A 27,875-nucleotide genomic window follows, 5' to 3' on the forward strand; every position below is an offset into this window, starting at 1 on the left:
CTGACAGTACTTTATTAAGAATCATATTTACTTAAATGTACATATTCCAAAACAATATCAAGTAATATGTTTAAACAAAAACATGAAAACACAAAAGTGTTCAATTTTCCACTCCCAATTATGACAGGACTGTTTCAAATTGAATTACCACTAACTACTACTGAACATTTATCTTTTTGTCATAAAAGTACAAATATAACAAAAAGGGCAACACGTTATATAAACAGGACCAGAGGGAAGTCTGGTGGTGTGTCAAGGCTGGTGTCAAATCAGCAGTCATCGAATTATAATGAACTATATCTGCAATTTACAAAGGCATCTAAAGGGCCTGATAATCCATGACTTGCTGACCTTGTTTCTGAGACAATTAGCATGGTAACATGGAGTCGTCGGGACAAATGTAGTCTCACAGTGGTGCACACTGTAGAAAGTCTTTGTTGTAATAGATCAGCATGAATCTCTACTCCATCTTGTGGCATTTCCAAATTTTGGCAATGTCGATTGACTGGTCCAGTCAAGCACTGTATAAAGGATTTCAAAAGCCATCTATATGTGACTCTTATAAGCAGTACAACAGACCACTCTGAGCAGTTCGGTTACGCAACATATCCGCCGGCCCGTGCATCGTTACCAGCCCAAACTCTTAAGAATTAAGTTAGCATTCAATCTTTCAAACCCTTTCACAACAGGAGATATGTTAAAAAATAAAAATCCTTATCTTTTGTTAATTATATATTTTAATGTTTTTTTTTTTGTCATTCTTTTGTGGATTGATTTGTAATTCCTTTGAGTTACAATACATATTTTTTTTGTGTGTATTCCCATCCTTTCTATCTTTTATCAAAGAAAGAGGTTCTTTTACATTTCCCAAACAAAGTTAAACATAACTTGAATTCCAGGGTTCACTGTAGGTCATCACATTTGAAAAATAAATAAATCATCTATACCACCTGGGGCAGAGTAAGTGGTATTCATAGATGCAGAACCTCCCTCCTGTTTTTCTTCTTCTATGGGTTTAGTATTGTGTGTTCGTCCATGTTTAAACTGACCTGCCATGGAGAGAAACAGCCCTAACCTAACCTCTGAACGGTCTGACAGTTTCTGAAGGAAAATGATTCTTGTGTCCAACAAAACGGCTGCCCAGTTTAATCTAGTCTCCTCCAATAGGCTCTCCATCCCAGCAGGGTCACCAACACTCAATGGGCAATGAAATAAAAAAGGAAAAGCATCTTCTTCATCCATCACAACTGAAGGTCCCAGGTGAAAATGATATTTCTCAGGGCCTGTGAAGGAAACATGAGATACATCACTTAATACATGGGAACTTGCAGAATAGCTTTGAAACCAATACTGTAGACTATGAAGCAAACTAATCAATTAAAAAAAATGGTATTTGCGCAAAATATATATTAAAATCCCAACAAAAAAAGCCTTTGATTGCCGATGTTATTGTGTCATATTTGCATTCTTAAGAAAATGTATAGCTTTATTTAATGATTTTATACATTTATATAACAAAGTTATAAGCATATAACAAAATAACTAAAACTAATATTAGAATGAAAACTAAAAACACAAAATAAAGGTAATTCCAAAAATGAATCAATACTACAATAAGTACACATAATACTAAAATAAATAACACTGTTTCTCTCCTGGTAGAAAAAAAAGGCAAAATTGCTTTCTAACACCCCCTGGTGGTTACATGTTAATATATAGAGGTAAGAGAGGGTGTAGGCTATATAAGAAAATCATACTGTGTCAGTACTAATGTATACTAATAAAGGTAAACTAATGTATACTAATAACTAATAAATGATCGTACCACATGAGTAAAAAAAATACACAAATTAAAATGCACTTACAAACTCACACTCACCTTTGTGTGTCCCAGTTTGTCCCATTATGTGTCTGGCTGCCAAGCAACAGTTTCCTGCCCTCCTCGTAGTCATCCTGATCCACACTGACAAGCAGCCGGACCCCCTCCTGTCCCGCTGCCCTTTTCAAAGAGTCTGTGATGAAGACCCCTTTCAGCGCCTCGAGCAGAGCCCCGCTCAGGTAGTCTGCCCAAAAAGCATCTAGGTTGGCAAGTTCCGAGAACTTGATATCACAGACAATAGAGCCCAGATCCCGTGCGCGGAGCAGCAGGTTCGCTCGGCTGAACAGTTCAAACTGCCTCTCCAGCGGCTGCTGCTTGTCTGAAGAAACTCCTCCACGAAGGGCCGTCTCATGCTCCGAATACTCCGCACGCACGCGCAGTCGGATATCTGAGAGCGTAAGAGCGTGGGAGACAGAGAAAGAGAGGAGGGTGGAATGAAGGATGGCATGCAAAGGGACAAAGAAGTTGGATTTGTGAAGATTCGTTTTGAAATTTAAGTGTTTTTTGCAGCAAGGATGGAGAGAAATAAGAAAAACAGCAGCGGAGGAAAGGGGGAGAACACGAGAAATGAAGCAGATCAGTGGGGGGTCAAAAGGAGGGCAGAAATACAGTCATAATGAGACTTGATATTCAGTTTATTTGTTTATACCAAAAAAAATTCTGGTATAAAAATAACTAAGAATAGCAATGATTCACACAGATTTGCTTTACGCAAGTTCCTTTGCCTTTTTAAATTTTGAACTGTTACGGACAGTGTATTAAACCAGAATGCACAAAATTCGAGCTCCTTGTGATACGGCATCAGCTCCAAGATCTACTTGATAACGGAGGCCAACATCTTCAAAATGTTTAACATTGAGATTTTGGAGTCGATTGACCCAGATTCTTCACTTGTAGTCATTAAGGCTTTTGAAACCAGTAGGCTAGTTCAGGATTTGCACTTTAGGAGGGGGAGATCTAGATCAATTCATCATGAGGTGGCACTCAAATTATTTGCAGGCACACAGGGACTTGGAAACACATTGGTAAAGTCCAACATGTCTACTGAACATAGCACTTGTATATTTGCGGGTCGCAGAGATGTGAGGGAGTTATGGAAGCACCAGGTGGACTGAAAGCACCTCAAGCTAAATCCAGAGATGGGCTCACATTCGAAGCTTCAGTCGACAGATCTGGTGATATTTGATATGTGCATTTGAATTCTGCAGGGGCCATAATTGATAGGCAGAATGATGCAGGTTGGCTTTACCAAACAGTGGAGGTAGAACTGATGTCATGCAACAGCACAGGGAACAGAGACGGCAAAATACGATTGGAGTATACATACTGAACCAGAGCTTCGCAGTGATGTCATTTCCTTTCATGTCATTAGCTCAGAGGTCAGAGGAGGAAGTGGACCCATCAATCTTCAGAGCATTGCTGCAACACAAATCCAACCTTTCTACAACCAAAGCTCCACCAGAAACTCCACCCTTTTGCATGTTGGGACGTTTACAAAGCAACAGTCAATATGAAATATAAAACCATCCAGTAATGTAGGGAGTAAGCGATGACACTAAATGTATTCATTAGTGAAAATGAATAAAACATTGTTTAAATGCTTGAATATACTGTATCTATGAAGTAATTGTGAACAGTAGCACTTTAGGAATGATAACTTTGTCCTGGTGTTATTCATAAATTGACTGGAGCTAAATATCCAGCATTACCTTACTTCTATAATTAATGCAGGTACAGTATACAGTATAGGGCGTAGCTAGTAAATATAATTACACAACCGTTTGGGGTCAGAAACACTTTTTCAATAAGAAATAAACAACTTAATTCAGGACACATTCAATTGAAGTGACATTAAAAACTTTTACATTGCCACAAAAAAAGATCAGCACAACAGTTTTCAATATTGTTGATAAAATAAGAAATGTGTCTTGAGCACCGAATCAGCAAATTAGAATGATTTCTGAAGGATCATGTGACACCGAAGACTGGAGTAATTCAGCTTTGACAGTACCAAATTATATTTTAAATTAATTTTAATTAATAATATACCCCAAATTGTTGAACAGTAGTGTAATTATAAAATATGGTAACACTATTTTACAGTGACTTAGTGACTTACACATTACTACAAGTACTATTGTAATAAGATAATTAATATTACTCAGTACTTATTTGAGTAAGTACAATGTAACCATGTCACCTTATAAACTGCAACCCAAGAATGCAAGTGAGAGAAGGATTAATATGAAAGACAGTGTACCTCTGTGTGTATACTATATACAATCCTACTAATGCTTTGGCAATGTAATGCTTTATTTTACAATGCCAATAAAGCTTCTTTTGATCATTATAATAAAAAAATAACCATTCCCATAATGGCCTACTAAATTATTCTGTTCAAAGATTACCAATTTCAGATGCAGACTAAACTTAACACTTGACAAGGAAACTACCGCACTCCATGATGTGAGGTCTAACCAATTTAGATTTATTACTGACGCTACTAGTACTGCATGTTAAAGGGGTCCAGACATGACAAATCAAAATGATCTTGATCTTTTGTCATATATGAGGTCTTTGTACCATTACAACATCCAGCCAGTTTCATAGCTTAAAACGTCCTCCTCTTTATAAACAAAGCATTTATTTCAAACTCCAAAAATGACTCGTTTGATATTGCGTGATCTGACGTCACAATATATTTGCATATGACTGCCGTCAAAGCAAGACATCGACGAATTTTAAACATCATTTTGCCATAGGCCCAGCCACTGGCGTTCAGTCTCTTAACGGCTGATATTGTGAGGTTGTGTCAGGTCAAAAGCAAATAGAACCCATGATAATCATTGCCACTCTCTACACTGGATACAGTGTACAGATGTGCATTCAGTTTCTGACATACTCCACGCGCTTGAGTCTGTCGACAACAGCACAAACAGAAGAGTGAACGAACGTTTGCTTTGACGCGTTCAGTTCGTTTGCGTCTCTGTACAGACTTAAGAAGGATCCCTGCGTCGGACACAAGTGGATCGTTTATTTGAATGGTGTCCCGGATCGTGTCAGAGGAGTGTGTTTGTTAAGAAGACTGTAAAATGGAGAGTTCAAAAAGAAACAGAAGCAGACAACTGTATTGGGTGCAGCTGCTTGCAAGTAAATTATTTCATAATGCTTTGTCTGTGAATGTCAAAACGCTTACATGCAACAGTGTTGATACTGTTTCCTATGCAATGATGTTAGCCAATCAGAACAGTGGCCTTTACTGACATTGCCTTAAAGGGGTTTGCCCCTTAAAAAGGGTTCATTTCAGAAAAAGGGTCAGAATAAAATAGAAAATAATAGTTTTTCCATATAATGTTTTTTTTTGTGCAAAAAACTTTACTTACATTATAAGTGAACCTCAAGGAACATATTAAAATAAAATAAAAAAATCCATGTCATGACCCCTTTAAAACAAGGATGTAAATTTAGATTTAAAATGTTGTGGCTATTACCGTACAGGAACAACATTACTTATTGTGTGTCAAGTTTAAAAGATCATGGTGGCCCCCCCTCTCCAGAATGTTCCCAAAAATAATTTGTAATGCAGGTTGGAAAGCAGACTCGAAACACAAAACTTCTTTAACGTTCTTTTAAACACAGCACACATTTACAGAGCACTTTTAGTTCCATTAAACAAACATTATCAGAGCTCGTCACATACACTAATACAGGACAATGGGTTTTCTCTGCTTTCAGCTTCAGTACACAGAAGGTATCAATAATAAGCAGCACAGTGGAGTTTTTTTTTTGTTAATATGTAATGCGTCCACTGTAGGCATTATGAATTTAGTGCATTTGTGCATCCCAGAGCATAAAAAATAATAATAAATAAATAACAAGAATTCACAAATATTTCGATATTTTGTAAATTTCTTCAAAATAAACAAACAATAACTATTTTTCTAAAAATAAAAAATAAAAGTGCATCATTTTATGGGGTGTTGCTCCATGCGAAGAGCTTCCACACTTATTTCGATCCCTCTTTTCTGCTGAACAACAAACCAAGATGGAGGGAGAGAAACGAGGGCCAAAGGATGACCGACTGCACACATAAGTCAGGGTCAAGCTTTTCTTTTGACTTTTTTTTTTCTTTCATTCTCTCCCTCTCTTAGTATGTGAGGATGGCCAACTTGTTTTTGTTCCTGACACTTGTGTCAGTCTGTTTTTCAACTGTGGACATAGAGAAAGGAGAGGAAGAGAGAGAGAGAGAAACAAGCAGTTTTGGATGAACGTTGTTGCAATAGTTTTGCTATGTCTCATTTTTTGGTCAAGCAGGCAAAGTTCATTTACATAATTGTCTTGTTTGTGTGCGAGAAAGCAACAATTTCTAATTCATATGGAGACTGCAGGTTCAAACCTCTTGGGTCTAGAATGAGCTTATCAGGCTACTATTTTACTAACTTTACAACCAGTCTACTTCAATTCTACAAAATCAAAACACTGGCAAAATTTGATTTAATAAATTAAGGTACCTGTTAACTTTACTTAAAAGTATTAAGTTTTTTAAATATTAAGGTTTCAATGCTGAAAACACATACAAAACACTGGTATGGGTCTAAACAAGAACTGTTGGGTCATTTTCCTCAGAACTGCTCCAACAAAGGTTCACAGAGGAGTTTTTTGAGGACAAAACATCGCAAAACCGAGCTTTGCCGCTGAGTTTGGCCAACGACTGTAGAATGGCTTGTTTTTGAACATAGATTACACTGAAAACAGAGTAATTTCATGTCATGTAATGTTGGTGTAATAGACAAATTAGCATGGTCTCCCAGAAATTTCCAAGGAATTTTTCATGAATTCTTTGAGTCAGTTCTGTGAAACACTGAGGCCAACAACCCCTCCAGAGAGGATTTTGTTCCTATTTTTTCCCAAATCTAGTTCATCGTTTAGCACATGTAACTGGGGAAGTGGAAAGTAACAACTGAAAACTGACATTTGAACACAGAGTATTAGATTCACCCCTCCTCCTATGCGAGTTAGGAAGGGGGTTCTTTACCTTAGGACATGGACCAGGCGCGTGAGTTAAAGCACACACGTCTTGACTTGTGTATGATCGGACAGAGCGGACAGCACACACTTGTTTTTGTTGTGAGCTCTGTCTCTTTCACTCTATCCATTCTCCTGCTTTTTCTACTCATTCTTGAGTCAACCTGCCAAGATCAAATGCGGAGTCAACACAGCAAACAGCATGTTCAGCTAGTTCAGGAGTAAAACAAAGGTGAAAGTTCAAAGGTCATTCATGGCATAGCAGAACTTGTTGTCTGAGATAATCTGAATAACAAGCATCTCCAGTGTGGATCTCATAGTCAATGGAGAGCATTCAAATTGACATGATGTAACCATTTGAGATTGAAGGTTGGTTTATGAGCATTTTATAGGTCAAAAAAAGCTCACAGTGCAGTGTACAGTAAGCTAATGTTTAAGGGAGAGGTAAGGCAAGTTAGGCCACAAAGGATTCTCACCTCACTAAACAAAAGGTCAGTGCAGAAAGTAGATTAGCTTTTGCTGCATCAAAGCTCAGTTACAGAGGGGAGAGGATCGATGCTTTAAATAAGAAGTGGAATGACAATAATCAGTGTTTTACTGGATAAGAGACACCAGGAAATACAGGCTGATGAAGCTCAGTCTCAGAGGCCCAATATTCAATAATCTCTTTAAAGACATTTCATTCAGGCACACCACAGGAGTTATTCACACGGAAAACTGCTTATCCAAAGGAAAGAGAAAGGGAACAGAAAAAGGGATAGAGAAGTTGATGAAAAATGTGATAGAAATAAAAGCAAAGAATGTGAGTGTACTTTTCTGTCTGAAAATCGAACCATGAAGGAAGCAGGGGGATTGAAGCAAGTCTAAAGCATAATTGAAACATTGTCTTGTGCACACAAATGATCACAACTACAATAGACCTTAGTCAGGTTAGACACCATATTGAATTTAAGGCAATTGAAAACAAGGCTGTGAGAGTTACGGTCTTTACAATGTACTGTAAAAACTGTATTTTTTGTTGCACTGTATAGGTCCTAGATCATGTAAGATTCACTACTCACCTTTTAAAACTGTTATTTGTAGTTTTTGTCTACTAAGGTTTTCTTTTTTTCCCAAATGATGTTTAATCAGCTGAAACAATGTTATGTTGTTAAACAACAGTATAATCCATCATACGCACTTTACTTCTCTCCCTCGTAGCCTTGTTTTCATTCCTGTCAAAAGTTGCGGCACTACCCTGACTAAGGTCTATTGGGTATAAAAATTCAATCAGTTACCAAATCGTAATTATGCAATCTTGTTTCTGAGAAAGGAATGTTCAAAAAGAAGCATGAAGTCCGCACACTGAAAATAGCAGCGTCAACAAATTGTATTGATCGCGCAACGTTTCGACCATCAGGTCTTCGTGGTCTTCATCAGGCAAGGATGAAGACCTGATGGTTGAAACGTTGCGTGATCAATAACATTAGTTGGAGCTGCTATTTTCAGTGTGTGGATTTCACGCTTATTTTTTCCTTTATTGTTACTTTGTTGTCCTGCACCTGAGCCCAATTAGGGTGTTTTACACCTTTTTTGTCATTTTGATTCTTCAATGAATATGTTAACCATTAAGCAATCTTGTGCTGCACCAAATTACTGTTTTATAGAGGTCTGCAATCCTCAAGTTTTGAATTGCTGAATACGGATGCGGGAGGAAAGATACTGATATGTGTGCGGGAAGCAGGAGAAAGAAATGACTCGTGGGCCTCCGCAATATATAATTATCTAATAATAACAGCATCTAGAAGTCTGTAACTGGAGAGTCGTGTGTGTGTGTGTGTGTGTGTGTGTGTGTGTGTGTGTGTGTGTGTGTGTGTGTGTGTGTGTGTGTGTGTGTGTGTGTGTGTGTGTGTGTGTGTGGAAATTGGTGAAAATAGTCTATAGACACCAGGATGAGACAGAATCTAACCAGATCGGGACTGAAAAATCCTACGGGCTTTTGTGGGCGGGAACGGGACAAAGCGTGAACGGTTCGGGCGGTAGCGGGAACAAATCGAAAATTTTTTTGAAGGAATAATCCTTCGGGAGCGGGATGGAAATATCCATCCAGCGCAGACCTCTACTGTATTACTTTTGATTGATAAGAGCAACTGCTACTAGGATACTAAGTACATAACAGACTATAATCAAAAACATTACAACTTTGGATTTGCTTGTTGCCTTTAGCAAAAGCTAAATGCTTTGAGCAGAAGACATGAATATGCAAGAAAATAAGCAGGTCCAATTGAGGGTTTAAGAACCCCCTGCAGCACACGTAATGAGGAAGGTTACCAGAGCCATGCAGTCTTTGTACAGGCAGGCAGATATAAAGGGTCAATAAGCATCTGTAACAATAGAGTGAAACTGACCAGTACTGCGCATCTTAGTGCAATGAGGCAGACAAAGAACGTGTCTAGAGCCTGACTCACACACGTTTGAAAAACAAGATGACACCCTTATGCATGAATTAGGATGTTTAAGTAAATGTAACATAACTCATCCACATCTTTATACTTTTATCCTTTTAAAATCAGATGAAATAAGTTTTTTTATAGAGTTCCCAGATTTTCATTTACGTTTTGAAAGTGTGAGGTTCAGTGTTTGGCTCATGCATCAGACATATATTTTGAAAGAATCCACACATTTAAAGATGGCAAAAAATCAGATTTCTGTCAAAAATCAACAACATATATTTATATTTTTAGTAACACCAGAAGATGCACTGTGAAGCCAAAGATGAAAAGTGTTGAAAAGAGGCAAAATCATGCAGATAAAATTATTATAGGATATGTATCTGCACCGTTACAAAGAAAAAACTACCTAATATAGTGACAAAAATAAATAATAAATTACTGCAAAATTGCCATTGACATGAGTATCTCTATTAAACGTCATCATGAGACATTCAGCTCCCACAAGGGCATTATACAGGAAAACTTGTTCGGTTTTTAATGCTTTACAGCAAATTGGAGAATGAGGTAAATTGGGGCCATTGGTATTTTGAGATTTGAATGTCCCAGAAAAACAGTCCTTGCAGAAAATAAATGCCTCACACATTGCCTTCTTTCCTAACAAATAGTTAGGTTTTTCCTTACCTACTGTGCCATTATTGCCACTCAGTGTGTCTCATGTGCTCTGTTCTGAAGAGATTTTAGCAATGCCCTGATGGCAGGACAGCTCCCATCTAGCAAAAGCATAAAGAGGCTTTGGTGTGAGCAGCCTTTGAGTCCAGTCAGAATGAAACTCAAATTGATAATAGTGCAGTGTGCAGGGAATTCATAAAGGGATGAATGGAGATGACATACGTTGAACATTGACCTATTGTGTGACGGTTTGACACTTTCATTCTGACAGCATTAGAGGTTCAGGCACTAATGAATTAATGATTGGTTAATTATAAACTGTTGAGGTGCACTCAGAAATGTTCAGCTCTAAAGTGTTTTATAGATACTGTAAAATCAAACAAATAGAGAGAGAAATGAAAAGGCAAAGAGATTCATATATTCAAAGAATGCTGGTAAGGGAGATTAAAATGTAAAAAAGGTGCTCTTACCGCAGGTTACTTTGTTGGGTGTTGGTGGAAGCTGGATTACAGGCTTTCCCCCAGATTTTCTTCTCGAGTGGTGACCTCTACCTCGCTTCCGTCGGACAGGGGTGGTTGTTGTTTGAGAAGAGCCTGCCCCTGACACAGGGATGACAACAGATTAATACACATGATAACTAGGGCTGGGTAGCCTTGGACCTGTAGCACAGAGCCCAAAACCCTTCGGGCAAGAAGCTTCACAGCGTTTTACTAAAGCAGGGTGCACACTGTGCGATTTATTACAGTCCTTTATGATTGTTCCTGGTCAGACTGTACGGACATGATCCTCGCTGTAAGCCTTCACACTGTAAGATCTCAGTTGTCATTGATGTCAGACTGTACGACAGCCAAGATGCGTTATAAACAGACACGCAAGAAAATTCGTTCAGACTTCAAATAAGAAGTCGTTCAATCATCAATCAATGACACGTACGTTCACAGTGAGCTGCATTACACATGGGATTAAAATGGTGGTTACAAAGAAGGGATGTAACGGTGAAGATATTTTCCCACCGGTTAATCGAAGTGTGACAACACCGGTAATACCGGTATCACCGGCAGGGGCTTTTAAAACGCTAATTTGAAAGCAAAACTAAAATGCACACATTCTTCATAATGGTGGGGAGCAGAGCAAGCATTTTCAAATAATTCCTACAATAGAAATGAACCGAAAACGCTCGCTCTGTTCTGCACACTCCGCACCCGTGGACATGCACCGTTATGAACGCACATGCGGCTGTGCGCATTTTAGTTTCGCTTTCAAGTAAGCGCCAATTCGGGGGCGGATTGCTTGAATGGTGAGTTCATTAGCCTATTATTCTTAATGGAAAAAACAACAACAAAACAGTAATATGACAGCAACAGGAGTAAGATTTTATTTATCACAAGAGTGAGAAGCTGACTAGCAAGATGATTGCGGAATACTTTGTGTCAAAGCGAAATATAAGTAACACCGACTATCGTAGCAAGCCTACTAAAAATAAATCTCTAATGTTAATTTTGGTCATGTTTTTTTTTTAAAAACAACAATTTGACGGTCATCGTAGGAGAAGTCTCACTGCAGGAATGAGACTCATAACTGTACGTTCACACCGCCGGCGGCGAGAGCGTCCAAGTGGCCGGAAGCCATTCATTTTCAATGAGAGCCGGCGGCGGGCTCCGGCGGCGCGTCTTGGATGGCGAGAGCGGCGATAAGAGTTGAAATCAAGTCAACTTTATGGTAATAAGCTATGACGCGGTTCGGCGGCAACCAATCGGAATGTAGAAGTCCTCCGCCTGAGAGGATACCAGAGAACACAATCCTGTAAACTTTGGTTCCGACCACATTAGTTCCTAAGCAAAATGGAGGAAAAGTTAATTATTTCTGTTGCGGGTTTCCCGTTATTGTACGACGTGTCAATAACGGGAAAAAAGTTATTTTGTACGATAAAAGTTATATTTTTGTTGTTTACTAATAGATGTAAAACCCAAGCATCAATGTTTCACAATAACAAGTCAAGATTGCAAATTAGTCACACAGAAATATTTCACAGTGGTATTTACTGTTATTTCACAAAAGAAAGCAGACACGTACTTATTCACGTCTGTTTCTGTTTAGTCAAAGTACAGTACGTTTACATCACATTTAGAAAGAATGATAATTTCTACAAAATTTGTACATCAAAAATATGACCAGAGGAGCTTTAGCACTTTCTCCAGTGACATTCCCAATTATGTTATAAATAGTTATATTTATAGTCAGAGAAACAGTTGCTTTATTTCATGACATACAGGTGAAACTCGAAAAATTTGAATATCGTGCAAAAGTTCATTTATTTCAGTAATTCAACTTAAAAGGTGAAACTAATATATTATATAGACTCATTACATGCAAAGTGAGATATTTCAAGCCTTTATTTGTTATTTTGATTATTATGGCTTACAGCTTATGAAAACCCCAAATTCAAAATTAGAATATTGTGAAAAGGTTTTTTTCCACGCTCGTGAAACCTTTCATTATTATTAACAACAAAGTGTAAACAATAAACATGATGTAAATAAGAGATTAATTTATTGTACAGTGTAGACAGCTTTTGTAAATAGAGGGGGAGTTTATTTGCAGGAGGGTAGATCTCAGTGAGCAGGCACTGAACGTAACCAAGTGATTGACAGCTTCAGTGATTATAAAATTGCATTTATTGACAATAATCATAGCAACAGACGAAATGAAACAATCTGATGCAGTAAAAATAAAGTAAAAATAGATGTGCATTATGTCTTAGAATGTAAATGCAAACTAATAGACCTGTCACTTGTTTTATGTAAGGTGTTTCTTTGTCCATTTTATTAATCATTTTCACTTGATCTTTTTATTTTAAAAAAGCCTTAATTTCTATTTTATATTAAAAAGTAATTAAAAATGCAACAGCGTTCATATACATTTTCGATGCGGTGTACAAATGTGAACAGCTGTGCATTTATTTGTGCATTAAAGGTGCTGTATGGAGTTTTTCTACTAAAATGAATCCATTTTTTATTACCTGTGTGTGAAGGGGTTGTAATCTCACAATAAAATTATCCACTTGGCGGGTTTTGCTATTACCTCTGAAAGCAAGTATTCCTATTTCTATGTGATGCTCCGGGTCGGATTTGCCGCGAAATCCAGTGACGTGACTGAGACCTGCATGCGCGCTCCCGAGCGTCTCGCCACGTCTACTGACTTTGCACTCAACAGCGACGACACTGCAACTTTATGACATAGAGTCTGCTAATACTAGGAAACGACTAGCACAACACAGACTCAAACTCCACATAATAATAAAACACAAAAGAAAGCACGCGCACGAGCACTCGCTTGTAAACGTATAGGTTGCAATCTGAAACATCACCGCTAGATGCCGCTGAAAACTCCATACAGCACCTTTAAATTATAGCTGTCAAAGGATATGTATTTGTGTAATTTACGGTGAACATGTACGTATAATATATGTTAGTTTTGTTGAGTGTAATGGTGAATTGACCCTTCGCAGGGAGCTTGATTGACAGGTGATCTGACCAATCATACTTCGCCATCCGGCATTTTGTCCGACAAAGCAGTCAGGAGAGTTAGTAGATTGACATAGGAAGATTTGACCTTGAAAAACGTAGTGTGCTGACGCCTTTCCGCGGTTAAAACAACATTTCTTCTTATGTTCATTCATGTTTATTTGATGCTATAAATCTCTCTACATCGATCTGTCAGACACATTAAAGAGCCACAAAACGGTATTTATTGTTTAAATTTCTTTTAAAGAATGACCAAATTTGAAAGGTGAGACTTTGTTTAATATCAAAAGTAACCTGGTCTGTCAGCGTGTTGTCGGTGTCCTCTCTGATCCGTGATGTATTTTTCACTGCGTGAGAACATGGTGTGGCGTGAGAGAGGCGTAGCTTGTCAGACATAGCGACAGTAACTAAGGGGGGCGGGTCTTTGCAAATGGTCAATTGCAGCATGAATTTGTGAGAAACTTTGATGCTTTTAACTCCATGAGAGCTTGTTGTGATGTCAGTCGCCCCTTTTCCCCCTCAGCTCCTTAGCTTACCATGCCGAAGCATTTTTCAAAACTGTAATGAGGACTAACTGATGCTGAAACAAGGGGTTTCATGACCCATTAAAGGGTTAGTTCACCCAAAAAGTAAAATTTTGTCATTCATTTCTCACCCTCATGTTGTTCCAAACTCGTAAGACTTTTGTTCATCTTCTGAAAGTAAACGAAGATATTTTTAATCAAATTTGAGAGCTTTCTGTCCCTCTATTGCCAGCTATGCAACAACTACTTTGACGCTATAAAAAGTTCATTAATTTATAAGAGGTCATAAAACAGATTGAATTTAGACTTTTATTCAAATATAAACATTCATCAACGCAGTTGAACGCACACATCAGTTTTGATCAACGGAAGCTCAAGTATGTTTGCTTGACGTGCAAGAACCAATTCTCGTGTGTAACGCAGCACGTTTGAGTTTCTCCAAGAACCAACGAGGTTCATTCTCAACGAGAGGTTTGTTCTCGCACGTCAAGCACGTTCGGTTGAGCTTCAGTTTATGTTCGCTGATTAATGTTTATTTGTGAATAAAAGCCTAAATTCAATCTGTTCATATTATAATAATAAAGCTTTATTGCAGACACAGGTCCATATAGCACAACATACATCATAAAAATGGAGATACAAAAATACATTTAATAAAATAAAAAAATAAAAAAATCATAATAGCCTATAGAATATACAGGATATTACACCAGTGTCGTCTAAGCCTTGAAGTGTATCTATAGCAGCTTTTCAGAGGACTGACTAGGGCTTCAATTATATGGTTCACTGAATTGTCCAGTCGACACATAAAACCAAACATCAGTTGCCTTAAGAGTGCCTCACAGGTTGGCACTCTATTAGACACAAACAAATGACTGGTCTGGCACTATGCCACCTAGGGACACGAAGCAGAAGCCTCATTGCATCATTGTATGCTACCTTTAGCCGCTGCATACTATTTTTCATATAGTTAGTCCACAATTGAGCAGTATATAGCGGTGTGATGTAGGTTCTAAACAAGGAGCACTTCACAGAGTCAGAACACATATAAAACTTCCTTATGAGCATATTGGCTTGAGCATACATTTTACAGCGCTGACGGTACAGGTCTTTGTCATCCGTCCAGTCATTAGAAATAACATGACCTAAATATTTAACTTCCTCACACACAGCAAGAGGGCTGTCTGACAAATAAAAAGTCGGAAAAGTGGATTTATTGTCCTCATTGCTTCGAACTACCATTATGTGGCTTTTCTTAGTGTTATATTTAATATCATAATCAAGGCCATATTGCGAGCAGACTTTCAGCATCTTCTGCAACCCAACGCTGTATAGACAGAGCAGGACAAGATCGTCTGCATACATTAAATGATTAACAACAGTGTTGCCCACAAGACAGACAGTTTTTAACCTATTTAACTGGTGTGACAGTTCATCCATATAAACATTAAATAAAATAGGAGACATAATTCATCCTTGTCTCACTCCATTACTGACATGAAATGGAGCAGATACAACATTGTCCCATTTAACCTGAAACGTTTGATGGGCATACCAAAACACTAAACCATGTCTCTTTAGAAAATTTGGACTAAACCACTCAATTCATATGGATTAGTTTTATGATCACTTCACAAACTTTTTGAAGCATCAAAGTAGTTCCATAGCTGTCAATGGAGAGTGCAGAACTGGCTCAGATTAATTAAAAATATCTTAATTTGTGTTTGGGACAACACATGGGTGCTTAAATGATGACAGAATTTTTGGGTGAACTAACCCTTTAAAACTATACTAGTATTTTCTTATACTGATGCATGGAAATGACAACTATTAAATATTATTCTTTAATGTTGCTAAAGAGTGTGGAAAATATGCCTTTTAACTTGATTCAACTTTTTTAATCAACTTGCCAACAACAGCTTTTTATTATACTATATTAGACTTGCAAAAAGGCTGAAAAACAGAGACAAAATCTTTTAACAAACTTTAATAAATGAATGTGCTGAGCTTTAGCTGTAATTTCTGCTCACCTGCTCTCCACTGGTGGTCTTGTGTGTTTTCAAAGGATGGTATATCTGTGTTTGGGCTGATTTGTGTGTCCCGCCTGGTATCCATCTCTGGGTAGTCCATCTTCTCCCGCTCTGGAGACACTAACGGCACAGGTTACACATCAGTATCTGACCATAAACATTACTTTTTTACTACGGTACTAGAGTATAATGTAGTTTTAAACCTGATACTCACCTGTTCTTCTCTTCTTTTGTGAGATAAAGGGCAAAACATCATGCCGTGTCAGAATCCGCAGCAACTGCAATAAAGGTCTGAGGTTTCCCTCGCTCAAGTACCCTCGCCTCTCCAACTCCAACAGCAATTCAACGCCACTCTTGGGTCGGTGGCGACAGGCGATGGGGCACGGCTCATTCTGCGGCTGTATTTTTCGCCATGTATTCAGAAGCCGGGGACATGGAGAATTACCCTGTGGAGATCCATCAGATCCTGGAGGTAAATCTTCAGCCCATCCCTCTGGATCGAGGGGATGTTTTCCAGGATAGGTTTCATCAAGGAGAAAGGACAAAACCTCGACATCACTCTCTGTGAGTTGGGAGCCCACGATTTCAAAGATCTCATGGAGGGACAGCATCCCATAGTAGCTCATGCACTCAGTCTCCTCCCAGTACAGGGAATATCTTGTGCATTGCACTGAAGCCATGGGAAATGTCTAAATGTGCCTGGTCAAGAAGAACACAAGAATAACAAGAGTGGGTTATTGTATAATTAAAGGTTTAAAAAACACGCAAATAGACCGGATTTCTAAATTATAAAAGAACAGTGCAGAGCGGTTAAACAATCTCGCTAAATATCACATATGTTAGCCTAAGAGCTAGCTTTCAGGGTCGATTTTTGATTAAAATAACAGGTCTATAAAACATTCAAATAAAAATTGTGTGGCACAAAAACAACATAGAAAGATATTTACACGTTCGTCGTGGAAACAGCGCTGTTATTTTGTTTCGAACAGTGTTTCTGTGGTGACCCGCCTTCAGTCAGACCGTCCCTCCAACTGCTGTCAAACGTTCCTCTCGTGCAGCGTCACGTGTTCTTCTTATGTAACGTCACGTTTGAGATAAGAGAACAGAAGACCTAAAGCCGAAGTGACAAAAAAAAATACGCTCAGTTATGTTTAACTACTAAATCTACAAAACACCGTTCAATTCTATGAACGAATATGGTTGAGAGTGAGACTACGTTCAATTGTTTGTGTTTGCTGCGTCAGCTGACATTCCTGCAGCTGATCTGACTTCCGCATCTACTAGATTTTTCCTTGAACTGACCTGACATCACACTGCACCAAAAACACTCGATGTAAAATTAAACAAAACACACGCGCGCGCACAAGAAACATGTTACATACTACACACAGCCACATAAGTGCACTTGTTATCAACATCATCGTATATTAGCGTCCGGAAGGAATTGTTTGTTTTTTTAAACAACAATGTTTTCTCTATCAGTTTGTTTTGTTCATATTTTGCTGTATTATAAAACACGCATATTGTAGGTCCGAAAAAATCTTACCTGTACCAAACTGTTTATCTGGATTGTGATTATACTCTTGTGCAAACCCTTCAAATACCACCCACTACTCAACTAGAAAAACAACACTCGAGCGTCAGCCAGTTTTGTGGACTGAATCCTGCACAGTCGCAGATCGTCATCTGTGTATTTGGCGGAACATCGCTCGCATATGTTTTGTAGATCGAGGCTTTAAGTCAACAAACCGTTCACGTGTCACGTTTATGAGCTATCGTGCGCAGAATGTCGCCATATTGGGAAGGGAAAATTAGAACACAAAAGAGAAATCGAAATGAAGCTCTTTAGGCAGTGGGCCAAGTCTGTTTTTCTCCTTTAGTTTTCGATTTGATAGATCTCCTCCAGGGAACTGGTTAATTTTTTATAACTGGCTTTATAAATTGTTGTTGAGCACATTACTGCTTGTTTCCAACGTCAATTGTTGCACATTAAAAATATAACGTAGATATAATCTCGCTAGCTAACCACAAAATGTTAGCCGGAGTAAGAACCAATCAAAGCTCGTGTTGTTACCTTGTCAACTTGAGTTGACCAATCACGTCATTATTTGAACCGGTGCCCGAAGACCCGGATGTGAACTGAACTCGCGGGCGCGGCGGCCGGTCAGTGGCGAGTCCTCCGTTTTTTGGCTACAGTGTATGACTTGGCTGCACCACACATCGTGGAAACGGTAGGTAACTGATTAGCACTAGCATTATCCGAAACATTGTAAAAAGTCTGAATGCATTGGTCTTGGCATATGTTCGCCGAATGCTACACACGTGGGTAATGCTAAGCTATTTGTCGTTTTAAATGTAGCTAGTATACGGCAAGTTGGCTAGTGTTAGCACCTGAAGTAACTTTGTATGGTAGGATCAGCTTTTTTTCTGTGGATACCGCAAGCTAATTATTTATTTAACTGTGTGTTGTAAAGAGTTTATCAAGGGCGTATTTGCATTTGTCTTAAAATGTTGACTATGACGCTGAAGTTTTTTTTTTTTTTTTCGTCCAGAAGAAGAAAGTTTTAAAGTTTTTTTCCATCGTTCAGCCCCTTCCGTGTAACTAGCTAACAGTTATATTAATTTATCTTATTTGAAGTGAAGCTTATGTACTGCGAGAGTATTTCCCAAACATCTCCAGGAGTAAGTTAAACGATACACGTTGTCCTGCCTGCTTTAGACATCTCCCTGCTCCAACACAGATGATTTAAACAGCTTCCATAGTTCATAATGAGTTGACAGTTTGAATCAGCTATGTTGGGGCAGGGAGATGTCTAAAACACACACGGTTATATAGTTAGCTTACGTTATCTCCTGATTCCTGTCTAATTGCACATTGTATTTTGTATATTTTGCATGCATTTCCTCTCCTGATGGTGAAGCCGACATCGGGCTGAAGGCAGACGCTCTTGGAACACCTCACTTGGGTGAAGTAGGCAACGCATTAACGGTATCTCCATGAGGCAACGTCCACGTTGGATTTATTTTGTATAGTTGGCTAATGTTATAGTAAGGCAAACATTAGATAAGGGGTTTTCAAAGTCTGAGACTGCGTGCCTTCAAACAAAGCGTGGGAAACGACGTGCCCCCCACCACATTTTTAGTTTACTTGGTAAGTTTCGCTCAATTCCTGGATGCCTTTGGGATCATAATTATATATTTTTTATCCCATAGGCACTCAACATTTGAGCCAAAATAGCCTAATATTGCTGAACATAACTTCTTACTGCACCAAACAGTTATAAACAAAGGTCTGTCCTAAGGCATTTATTAGTTTCAGCCTGATGAGGGGAAAACAGTTCCCAAAAACTACTGTATCTGAACTCTCACACATGTGGGCTATTCTGTGTGATCTCCTTTTGATAACTAATGCAAGTAATGTAATAGTTTCACTTCCATTGATCCTCCCCTGAAACTGTTCGGAGCCCCCCTAGGGAGGCCCGCCACACACTTTGAAAACCCCTGAGTTAGATTATCAACGGCTAACTAGGGCTATTTAGTGAATTTACAACACCAGACAAAAACGAACTTGAACCAGATTAACTTTTATTAGTGTCATGTTATTTAAAGATGTACTCAGGCCATGGCTGCACGCTCACAATGTTGTGTGTTTCATCCTTAGACAGCGTTGCTGCAGTTCCTACATATGGCGCTTTTCCACTGCATGGTACGGTACGGCACGGCACGCTTTGGTGCTTTTCCACTGCATGGTACGGTACGGCTCAGTACGGCACAGCATGCTTTGGCGCTTTTCCACTGCATGGTACGGCTCGGTTCGGTACGGCTCACTTATGGCGCATTTCCACTGCATGGTACAGTACGGTACGGCTCGCTTCGGCTCGCTTTAAATGGTACCACCTCTGTTGAGGTTCCAAGCGTACCGTACCGATACTAAATGTGACGTGAAAACACTGCAGATCACTGATTGGTCAGACAGAATCGTCACTTCAGCGTCATTGTATTTGCGACACGAGACACTAAACCCGCTAGATGTAAATAGCCAGACAACAGCCAACGCGGTAGCACCTGTATTTACTTGACAAAAGAGGTAAAAAAAAAATTAAACAAGAAATGGCTGAATCGTGGTCAGTGGACGAGGTGCAGACGTTCCTCTCGTTGGTTGCCGAGGAGTGGATCCAGCGAGAGCTGGATGGGGCAACACGGAATGAAAAAGTGTTCCAAGAAGTAGCACAGCTCTTAGCCGCACACGGCTACCACCGGACCTACAAACTTAAAAATAAAATAAAAAACTGAAAAGTGACTACCGAGCCAGTAGAGGCGGCAACTATTAACGATCAGTCCCACCCACTTTGAAGCGGTACTAACTGCAGTGGAAAAGCAACCGAGCTAAAGCGAACCGAACCGTACCGAGTCGAGTTGTACCACGCAGTGGAAAAGTGAAGCGAGCCGAACCGTTCCGCGCTGAACCGAGCCGTACCATGCAGTGGAAAAGCACCAATAGACACATGTCTGTGCATGGTAGCTGGTGCTTTCTACATGTGCAGTTCCCCCCCACACATTGTAATGCTTTGCACTGGCAATGCACAAGCTCCAAGACACTTTTTGGTGCTGGTGGAAATGTCATCCAATGAACTGCATAGAATTCCCCCTCGATCCTCCATCCATGCTGCATTGGGGGAGGTATGTCTGGCAGGCTTTGCAAACTTCTCCTGTAGAACAGAGGAATAGAAAATATTTTGGTATATATTCCAGTATGAATAGGATGAATTGTCAGGTAGACAAATATGACAAAGAATGTGTTTATCAAAGGTGGTTACTTTTAATCTAGTAATCTCACTGTTTAGATTTGTAAGAATACCATGTAATGTCTTTGTTTCAAATAAAACATTCCTTTAAAAAAATGACTTTTGTGTTCAATTCATTGTCAACCTTACACTATTCACTGTAATCTTATATTGAATATGCTTTTTGCCCTTGTTAAATCTCCAGCTTTTCAATAAAAATTTTAAGATAAAGTGTTCAAAAATATAGCCTACATGAATAAAAAATCACTTTGTGTAGTTAAGATTCACTGGTAGTGTGAGGTTTATTTAACATACTTTCTTAAACTAACTACAATACACACATACATAGCCAAAGTTACACGATCAATACACAATTATTTTAATAGAAAATTTGCAGAATTTATGGATTTGATACATACCTTCAGTATCTTTGGCTGCCATTTCTCTCCTCCTACATGCTCTTGCAATGTGATCTTTATTGGTGAAGAAAGAGCATGTAGCATTCCCTATGGAAGCCCACATTAACTGGCACATCTTGGGCTCTCCAGGTTTCTGTTAAATTTAATGTTGCTATGGCTTTTTCAGCTATTAAACTCTCAGCAGTGTTGAGGTTAACCCATTTCTGGGCACACTGAACAAATGATGCCCAACTTGTTTGAGAAAATAAGGTTATTGGGCTTTTTGCCCTAGAAGCAACATGTATACAGCACTTCATATTGTCGCACACCGGCTGTCAATCGCGTCCCGCTTTGTTATGCGGTCTATGTCAATTTCGATGTATGTCACGGGTGATCAATAACCTTAGAGGTCTTCTGACGGTAAGTGCACAATGTATAGTATAGCTCGTGTTGACAAAAAGTATATAAAGACTATTTAAATCGCAGGATTTCGTTATAAAGAGAGCAAAGTTACTGTATCAAATATGTTGGTTGTCAGGGAGACGTGACAGTTTGTCAAGGAGACGGGTGATTTGTTTACGTTTTCTGGCGCTACGATTTAGTAGTTCTACAAATTTGCCCGTTTAAAAATGTAAGAGTTTAAATCGATATCTTCATAAAATGTGCACACATCAACGTTGGAAACAATGATTACACTACTTATAAGAATTTTTACATGCCATCTGTAAACAAATCACTTAGTTCCTTGGCAGGGATCTGTGAAATTCACAATTTCGGGGTCCGGCCCACGGCCTACTTCAGTAACAGTCCATGTTCCCTGTTTTTTTTTTTTTTTTTTTAGCAAAATCATTTCTGTGAATTACTTTACTCAATACTTTCGTTTTGTTTTTACTAAATAAATTACACAGAACCATTCCTAGACTAGAATTATAATTTTTTTAAACGTAGGCTGCGGACAAGTTACTTATGAGGAACACAACGGTTGCCTAATTTGTCTAATTCGCAAACTAAGTCCTTGTGGTTGTAAGACATGCAGCAACATTTCAGCACTTTACGTTTACAAAAATGACGTATGGCAGTGTGAAATTTATGTTGTAAAACATAACGTCCTTTTCTATCCACATAACTTAATTCATACGTTTTAAAAGATCTGTTGAAATAGTTCTCCCAAAATGTTTAATTCTGTCATAATTTACTCACCCTCAAGTTGTTCCAAAACAGTATGAGTTGCGTTCTTCTGTTGAACACAAAAGAAGAAATTGTAAAGAAGGTTATCCAGACAGTTGACGGCACGACTAGTATTTTTTCCTACTATGAAAATCAAAGGGGGCCGTCAACTGTCTGGTTTATTAAATTACTAGACTTCCTAGCTGGCCTCATAATTTATAACAGATATATAATATTATAATTATAAGTATAGTATAAAATAATATAATATAGCCTACAATATAAATAATAATTCACCATCTGTGTGAAAAATATCGTTATCCGCCTTGTTGGTTTTGTCCATGGTTTTGTCCACGTCACTAGGTGGCAGTCATCAGTTCGACTCGTGTTTACGTCTACAGAAGAACATCGTCAACGTCACTGCTGCTGCTGGCTAACACATCATATCCGCCGTGCATCAACACACATACATCTACAGAAAGTACTGTGAGTATGAATTTATTTTTATGATTTATTTGCCTCACTTATTTTATCACTGTTTTTAGCAATATCTAAATTCACTGTCGCTTCTCGAAGATCACTTTTATAACATTTTAATAGTTGAGGGTAAATCAGCATTATTTAAGAGAGCGCTTGTTAGTTTCCGTTACAGATTTGATAAACAAACTTTGGGGAGTGTTTGTGTACCACTACCAACCCGTCAAAAATATCATGTTGTTAAATGGTTTAATGTCATAATTTCATATGTTTTGGACAAATCTGACGTAATGTAGAAGCTTAACAAACTTGTTCATCCGGATTCTTTCTCGTTGTGGACACAGTTTCTGTACCAGCCCATGAGTGACATCGATTTTCCATTAGCTCACAGTGTAATATAAGACATTTAATACTTGTTGCACATGTAATGGAAAGTTTTTTTTTTTTGTGGGAATGGAGAATGTTTTTTATTTTTTAAAGTTTTAAACTCATCAAGCTTTAGAGTTTTTTTGTGCAAATATATATATATATATATATATATATAATATATCTTTTGTGCCTCTTAATATGTGCTATACACTCCCCCCACCTTTGAGGACTACAGTAATGTAGTAATATGATAGTATAATAACTACAATTTGGCAAATATGCCGAAAACATTCGTAATGAGCAAAGTGATGCTCCTCATTAGAGAAAAGTCCCAGAGTGTCCTCTATAAAAATAATAATAATAATAATAATAATAATTTAGGAATGCAAATCACATAAAATGGTCCATTACCTTGCTCCATTAAGATTTAAACGTTTATTAAGCTCTTTTACTCATTTAAAATTCTTAACTCATAATATGAATTATATGTAAGGATTATTCAATTTAATTTGCGGGAATTTTACTATTTATTGAAATGCTTAAATCTTGAAAAAAGTACATTTCAGAGCACCTATATGGTGTACTGCCATATAGTCAGTAATTAATGATAATAAGTAATGCAATTCTTTTTAGAGAGAGTAATTGGTACAATAATCTAATAACACTGTTGAAGTAATTAGTAGCTAGTAATTCATTACTTTTTACAGTAACGTACCCAACACCGTGATTTATATGTAGTGTACCTGTATGGTATATGCAGTGGTTCTTAACTACATTGGAAGTTAACTACCGGTAGATACGTTTATCTACTTTAACAGTTAAAGTAGGAGCCTAATATATTCCTGTTAGGCTGTTAATTAAGATCTGTGTGTTATTAGACACGTTAATATGGATGGAAAAGCAAGTGACCCCTTTAGCAGTGAGGCAGAACAGCTTCCTGGGACAGGAGTAATGGGGAGGTGAGTCTATCACCATTTAAATATACAATCAGAAATTTCATTTTCTTTCTTGTTTGTCATTATATTAAATTGCACATGGTCAAATGTGATGTTTTATGAGTTGTAATTAGCCTTGACTGTGTTATTATGATTTTTTTGTTGTTGTTGTTATGATTATATTCTATTATATTATTACTCCGGTAATTCTATTTTCCTGTCTGTCTATCAGGCTTTGGCTGCCCAAAGGTCTGTCTGGTAGTGTGATTAAGGATTGGGTGGACCGCAGGCGGAAGTCCATCCGTCCGTGGGCCAGCTTTGTAGACCAGCGCAAGTTCTCCAAACCCCAGAATTTTGGGGAGCTGTGCCAGCGTGTGGTGAGGAACCTGAACACCTATCACAGCAACTACACCTTCATCTTCCTGGGACTCCTCCTCTACTGCATGTAAGGAACTGCTTGCTGAAATCATCTTGAATTTTGCGTACAAATGAGGTCATATTAAGCAATGTGATTTTATTTTTATGCAACTTCTTCAAATGACATAAAAGGCTCCACTGTCGTGTAAATAAAGACGTTCAATAAGCCTCTGTTCTTACGTACACATCATGGGTGTGTGTGTGTTTAAGTTTCCCTGAAGGTCCACATTCTGGAAGGCATTTAACAGAATAAACATTCACAGGAAGCTTTGAGGTGTTCAAATAAATTGCTGATTAACAGTTTTCTTTGTGCTTTTCTCCTTCAGTATCAGTTCTCCGATGCTCTTTATTGCTTTGGGAGTGTTTGCTGGTGCCTTTTATGTAATCCACTTGAAAACACTGGAAAAGAAGCTGGTTGTTTTTGGTAAGAGAGTGTTTAGTAGTATATAAGGCTATATGAGGACTACATTAATCCAGATACATTTGAAAATGCTTTTATTTATTTATTACAATTTGGTCTTTTGAAGACGCTCTAGTGGATACATTTGAAACTGCAGTTTTCGTGTTGTTGTGGGGACTGTGAAAATGAAGATAGAGACAGAGCGTAACGCGTCATAATATGAAGACCACGCTCACCGGGGGGGAAAACAATCCAACCGTCTCCATTGACTTTGCATTGCGAGAGGCTGCCTCCTTGTCATTTATTGCTTCTAACAAAAGACAGAAAAATGCCTAAAAGCTGCTGTGTGACCAGGTGTACAGCAAACAAGCTAAGAAACCCAGCAATAAGTTTTTATAAGCTGTCGACCCCAAAAAAACGAGCGTTTAAGGACTTAAAAGTGGATACAGGCTGGTACGAATGGGTAAATTGTGGGATCCTGACCGTATGCACTAAAAATACAGTTACGTGTGCAGTAAGTTATACATTTGGTCACTGGTGAGTCAAATATCCAAATGTCAGTTTTATATATTATATTTCTGTAAGATAAGCTATCCTGTGTTGCCGATAATGTTCTCCTCCAGCGGGCGTACGTTAGTTCTCCGAGTAATTAGACACGTTACGCTCTGTCTCAAACTGCCTGTATCCACTTTTAGGTTTTTAAACACTCGTTTTTTGGGGTCGACAGCTTATAAAAACTTATTTCTGGGTTTTTTAGCTTGTTTGCTGGACACCTGGTCACACAGCAGCTTTTAGGCATTTTTCTGTCTTTAGTTAGAAGCAAGAAATGACAAGGAGGCAGCCTCTCGCAATGCAAAGTCAATGGAGACGGTTGGACTGCCCCCCCCCCCCCCCCCGGTGTGGGCGTGGCCTAAATACGCTCTGTCTCTATGTTCGAAAACAATCACGTACGTTTCTTATTTAGTCATGTGACACGTATTGTACCGATAAATATCTGTTTATACCAGTATGAGTGACTCACATGATGCCCTGAGTCACATGATGCCCTACAGTGCTGCTATAGATACATGTTACTTTTTTTACAATCTTCATATTCCATTCCTGCAAGGATGACAAAAAATTACCACATAATTACTGTCCTGTGGATTGCAAGTGCGTTTTTAGGCCATACATTGGATTGGCGAGTAAGTGTCGACCTGGACGTACCAGTAAGTGCTGAGATATTTTGCTTACTTAAATGATCGTGCCAGAAGAATAATGTTAGTTTGTCTGGTCTCTGTATCCTCAGCGTGCTTTTATGACTTTTTACGCATATGCAGTAAGATTATATAAGCGTTTCAGACATTTGACAACTTTTGAAAAAGGCTTGAAAACACTAGTGTGAACACAAATTCTGTAAATCAGACATTTTTTTTATTTTGTATCTGGATTAATGTAGATGTTAATCTTTTGATTTGTTTGCTTAGTGTTTGTTTGTATAAGTGCTGAATATTTGATGTTATGATGCAAGTGCTCTAATGATCTAATGAGTAAACACTCTCATTTCTTTCTCTCAGGTCGTGAGTTGACTCAGGGACACCAGTTAGGTTTAGCAGGAGGGGTTTCCTTCCCTGTGTTCTGGCTCGCAGGGGCAGGATCTGCTGTGTTCTGGGTACTAGGTGAGATTTCCCCTTTATCTCATTGCACTTCTGTGTTTTTCCCCAAACAGTCTTTCTGAAACTCTGACTCTTTTTATTCAGGTGCTACGCTAGCTGTTATCGGGTCTCATGCAGCCTTTCACGAGCTGGAGTCGTCTGACGTGGATGAGCTGTTCATGGAACCTGTTTAACCCTCTCACCTTTGACCTTTTTGCTCATGTTAACCGAAAATCTCTTGCCTCGTCATTTACATGGCCACATATTGGTTGTACTAAATTGACAATATTAGTTTACACACAGATTGGCCAGCAAAGAAGTGAAGACTGTTAAACTGATATCACCCAAGACAGATCAAGCACATTAAAAGACCTCAAATGCCTTTACTGGTACCTATTGGATATCATGATCATTTGTTACATAATTTATTTCCAAAAGATCCTCAAAGCACAAACTAAATGCACTGTGACCCAAAGCAAAAAAAAAAAAAAATGCAGTTTAGTTGTAAAAACTATTTCAAGCTATACTATCCTTCAAGGAACAGTTCACCCAAACCTGATGCTAGCTAATGTTATGCTAGCTCATCCAGAATAGTGGGGGGGAAAAACCTGCCAACAAGAATGTACTGACTTGACCGTTTCTTTGATATATAGAGTACCAGTCATTACACGATCATTTGTCTTATGCTATACTTGGCTCATAAGTTGTTACATCAGTCTTGCTAGGACATTTAGCGCATGCATGATTTAATAACAGCATACGTGAGCAAAGATAGTGTATTATTGCTATTCAATGTAATCAATGCCAATATTCCTACTGGAAGATTTTTTTTTATACATGTTCTCATTTTATGGAAATGTTTGTTTGTCTTATTTCACAACTTGCTTCTGTTGTGTCAATGATTGGGAAGTGCAATAAAATGCTCAGCCTGTACCATACCTTTAAGTCTATTATCTATTTAATGGTTGTTCATGGGAAAGTAACTTGACTTATTGCCTCGTTTCATCTTTTGTCTCCTCTCTTTTTTCACATCACACAAATTTGACTTACATGACCTGTTTTTACGACAACAGGCCAGTGACAGTCCATCTCATTTTTAAGTTGCCATAGTGATGACTTTGAGTGCAATCTTCCTTTCCGTTTAAACACTGCGGCAAGAGCTACGATCGATATTCCATTACAGCAGTGCAGCAGGGATGGAGGGAGGAAGA

At 38.4% G+C, this 27,875-nt stretch overlaps 2 protein-coding genes across 6 annotated transcripts; one reads left to right on the forward strand and one right to left on the reverse strand.

Annotated features, from left to right (window-relative positions):
• dedd1 (death effector domain-containing 1) lies at positions 1–22,829 on the reverse strand. Of its 4 annotated transcripts, XM_079625658.1 has the most exons (8): positions 22,730–22,829; positions 22,466–22,502; positions 17,031–17,194; positions 16,298–16,782; positions 16,084–16,203; positions 10,476–10,604; positions 1,880–2,267; positions 1–1,283 (listed from the first exon to the last, which is right to left on the reverse strand). In XM_079625658.1, the coding sequence occupies exons 4-8, from the start codon at positions 16,761–16,763 to the stop codon at positions 1,277–1,279; spliced, it is 1,110 nt and encodes a 369-aa protein (XP_079481784.1). In that variant the 5' UTR covers positions 16,764–16,782; positions 17,031–17,194; positions 22,466–22,502; positions 22,730–22,829; the 3' UTR covers positions 1–1,276. The 4 variants fall into 4 exon arrangements, with proteins under 4 accessions (XP_079481784.1, XP_079481783.1, XP_079481782.1 ...); XM_079625657.1 differs by lacking the exon at positions 22,730–22,829 and having other exon boundaries at positions 22,466–22,587; XM_079625656.1 differs by lacking the exons at positions 22,466–22,502; positions 22,730–22,829 and adding an exon at positions 17,630–17,877.
• Positions 21,533–27,828, forward strand: rabac1 (Rab acceptor 1 (prenylated)). Of its 2 annotated transcripts, XM_079625660.1 has the most exons (7): positions 21,533–21,685; positions 22,796–22,918; positions 24,157–24,237; positions 24,446–24,658; positions 24,957–25,054; positions 26,587–26,688; positions 26,770–27,828. In XM_079625660.1, the coding sequence occupies exons 3-7, from the start codon at positions 24,167–24,169 to the stop codon at positions 26,856–26,858; spliced, it is 573 nt and encodes a 190-aa protein (XP_079481786.1). In that variant the 5' UTR covers positions 21,533–21,685; positions 22,796–22,918; positions 24,157–24,166; the 3' UTR covers positions 26,859–27,828. The 2 variants fall into 2 exon arrangements, with proteins under 2 accessions (XP_079481786.1, XP_079481787.1); XM_079625661.1 differs by lacking the exon at positions 21,533–21,685 and having other exon boundaries at positions 22,791–22,918.
• The last annotated feature ends 47 nt before the right edge of the window (positions 27,829–27,875 follow it).

This window comes from Phoxinus phoxinus (genome assembly GCF_949152265.1).
Source record: "Phoxinus phoxinus genome assembly, chromosome: 10".
Taxonomy (NCBI): domain Eukaryota; kingdom Metazoa; phylum Chordata; class Actinopteri; order Cypriniformes; family Leuciscidae; genus Phoxinus; species Phoxinus phoxinus.

Bases quoted from the DNA above. Each gene is read 5' to 3' on its own strand.
- dedd1 (XM_079625658.1), bottom strand. From the start codon at position 16,763: ATGGCTTCAGTGCAATGCACAAGATATTCCCTGTACTGGGAGGAGACT. The intron at 16,204-16,297 runs GTGAGTATCAGG...CTGTGCCGTTAG, and splicing joins ACAAAAGAAGAGAAGAACAG to TGTCTCCAGAGCGGGAGAAG. The intron at 10,605-16,083 runs GTGAGCAGAAAT...TCCCTGTGTCAG, and splicing joins AGACCACCAGTGGAGAGCAG to GGGCAGGCTCTTCTCAAACA.
- rabac1 (XM_079625660.1), top strand. From the start codon at position 24,167: ATGGATGGAAAAGCAAGTGACCCCTTTAGCAGTGAGGCAGAACAGCTT. The intron at 25,055-26,586 runs GTAAGAGAGTGT...TCTTTCTCTCAG, and splicing joins AAAGAAGCTGGTTGTTTTTG to GTCGTGAGTTGACTCAGGGA. The intron at 26,689-26,769 runs GTGAGATTTCCC...CTTTTTATTCAG, and splicing joins TGCTGTGTTCTGGGTACTAG to GTGCTACGCTAGCTGTTATC.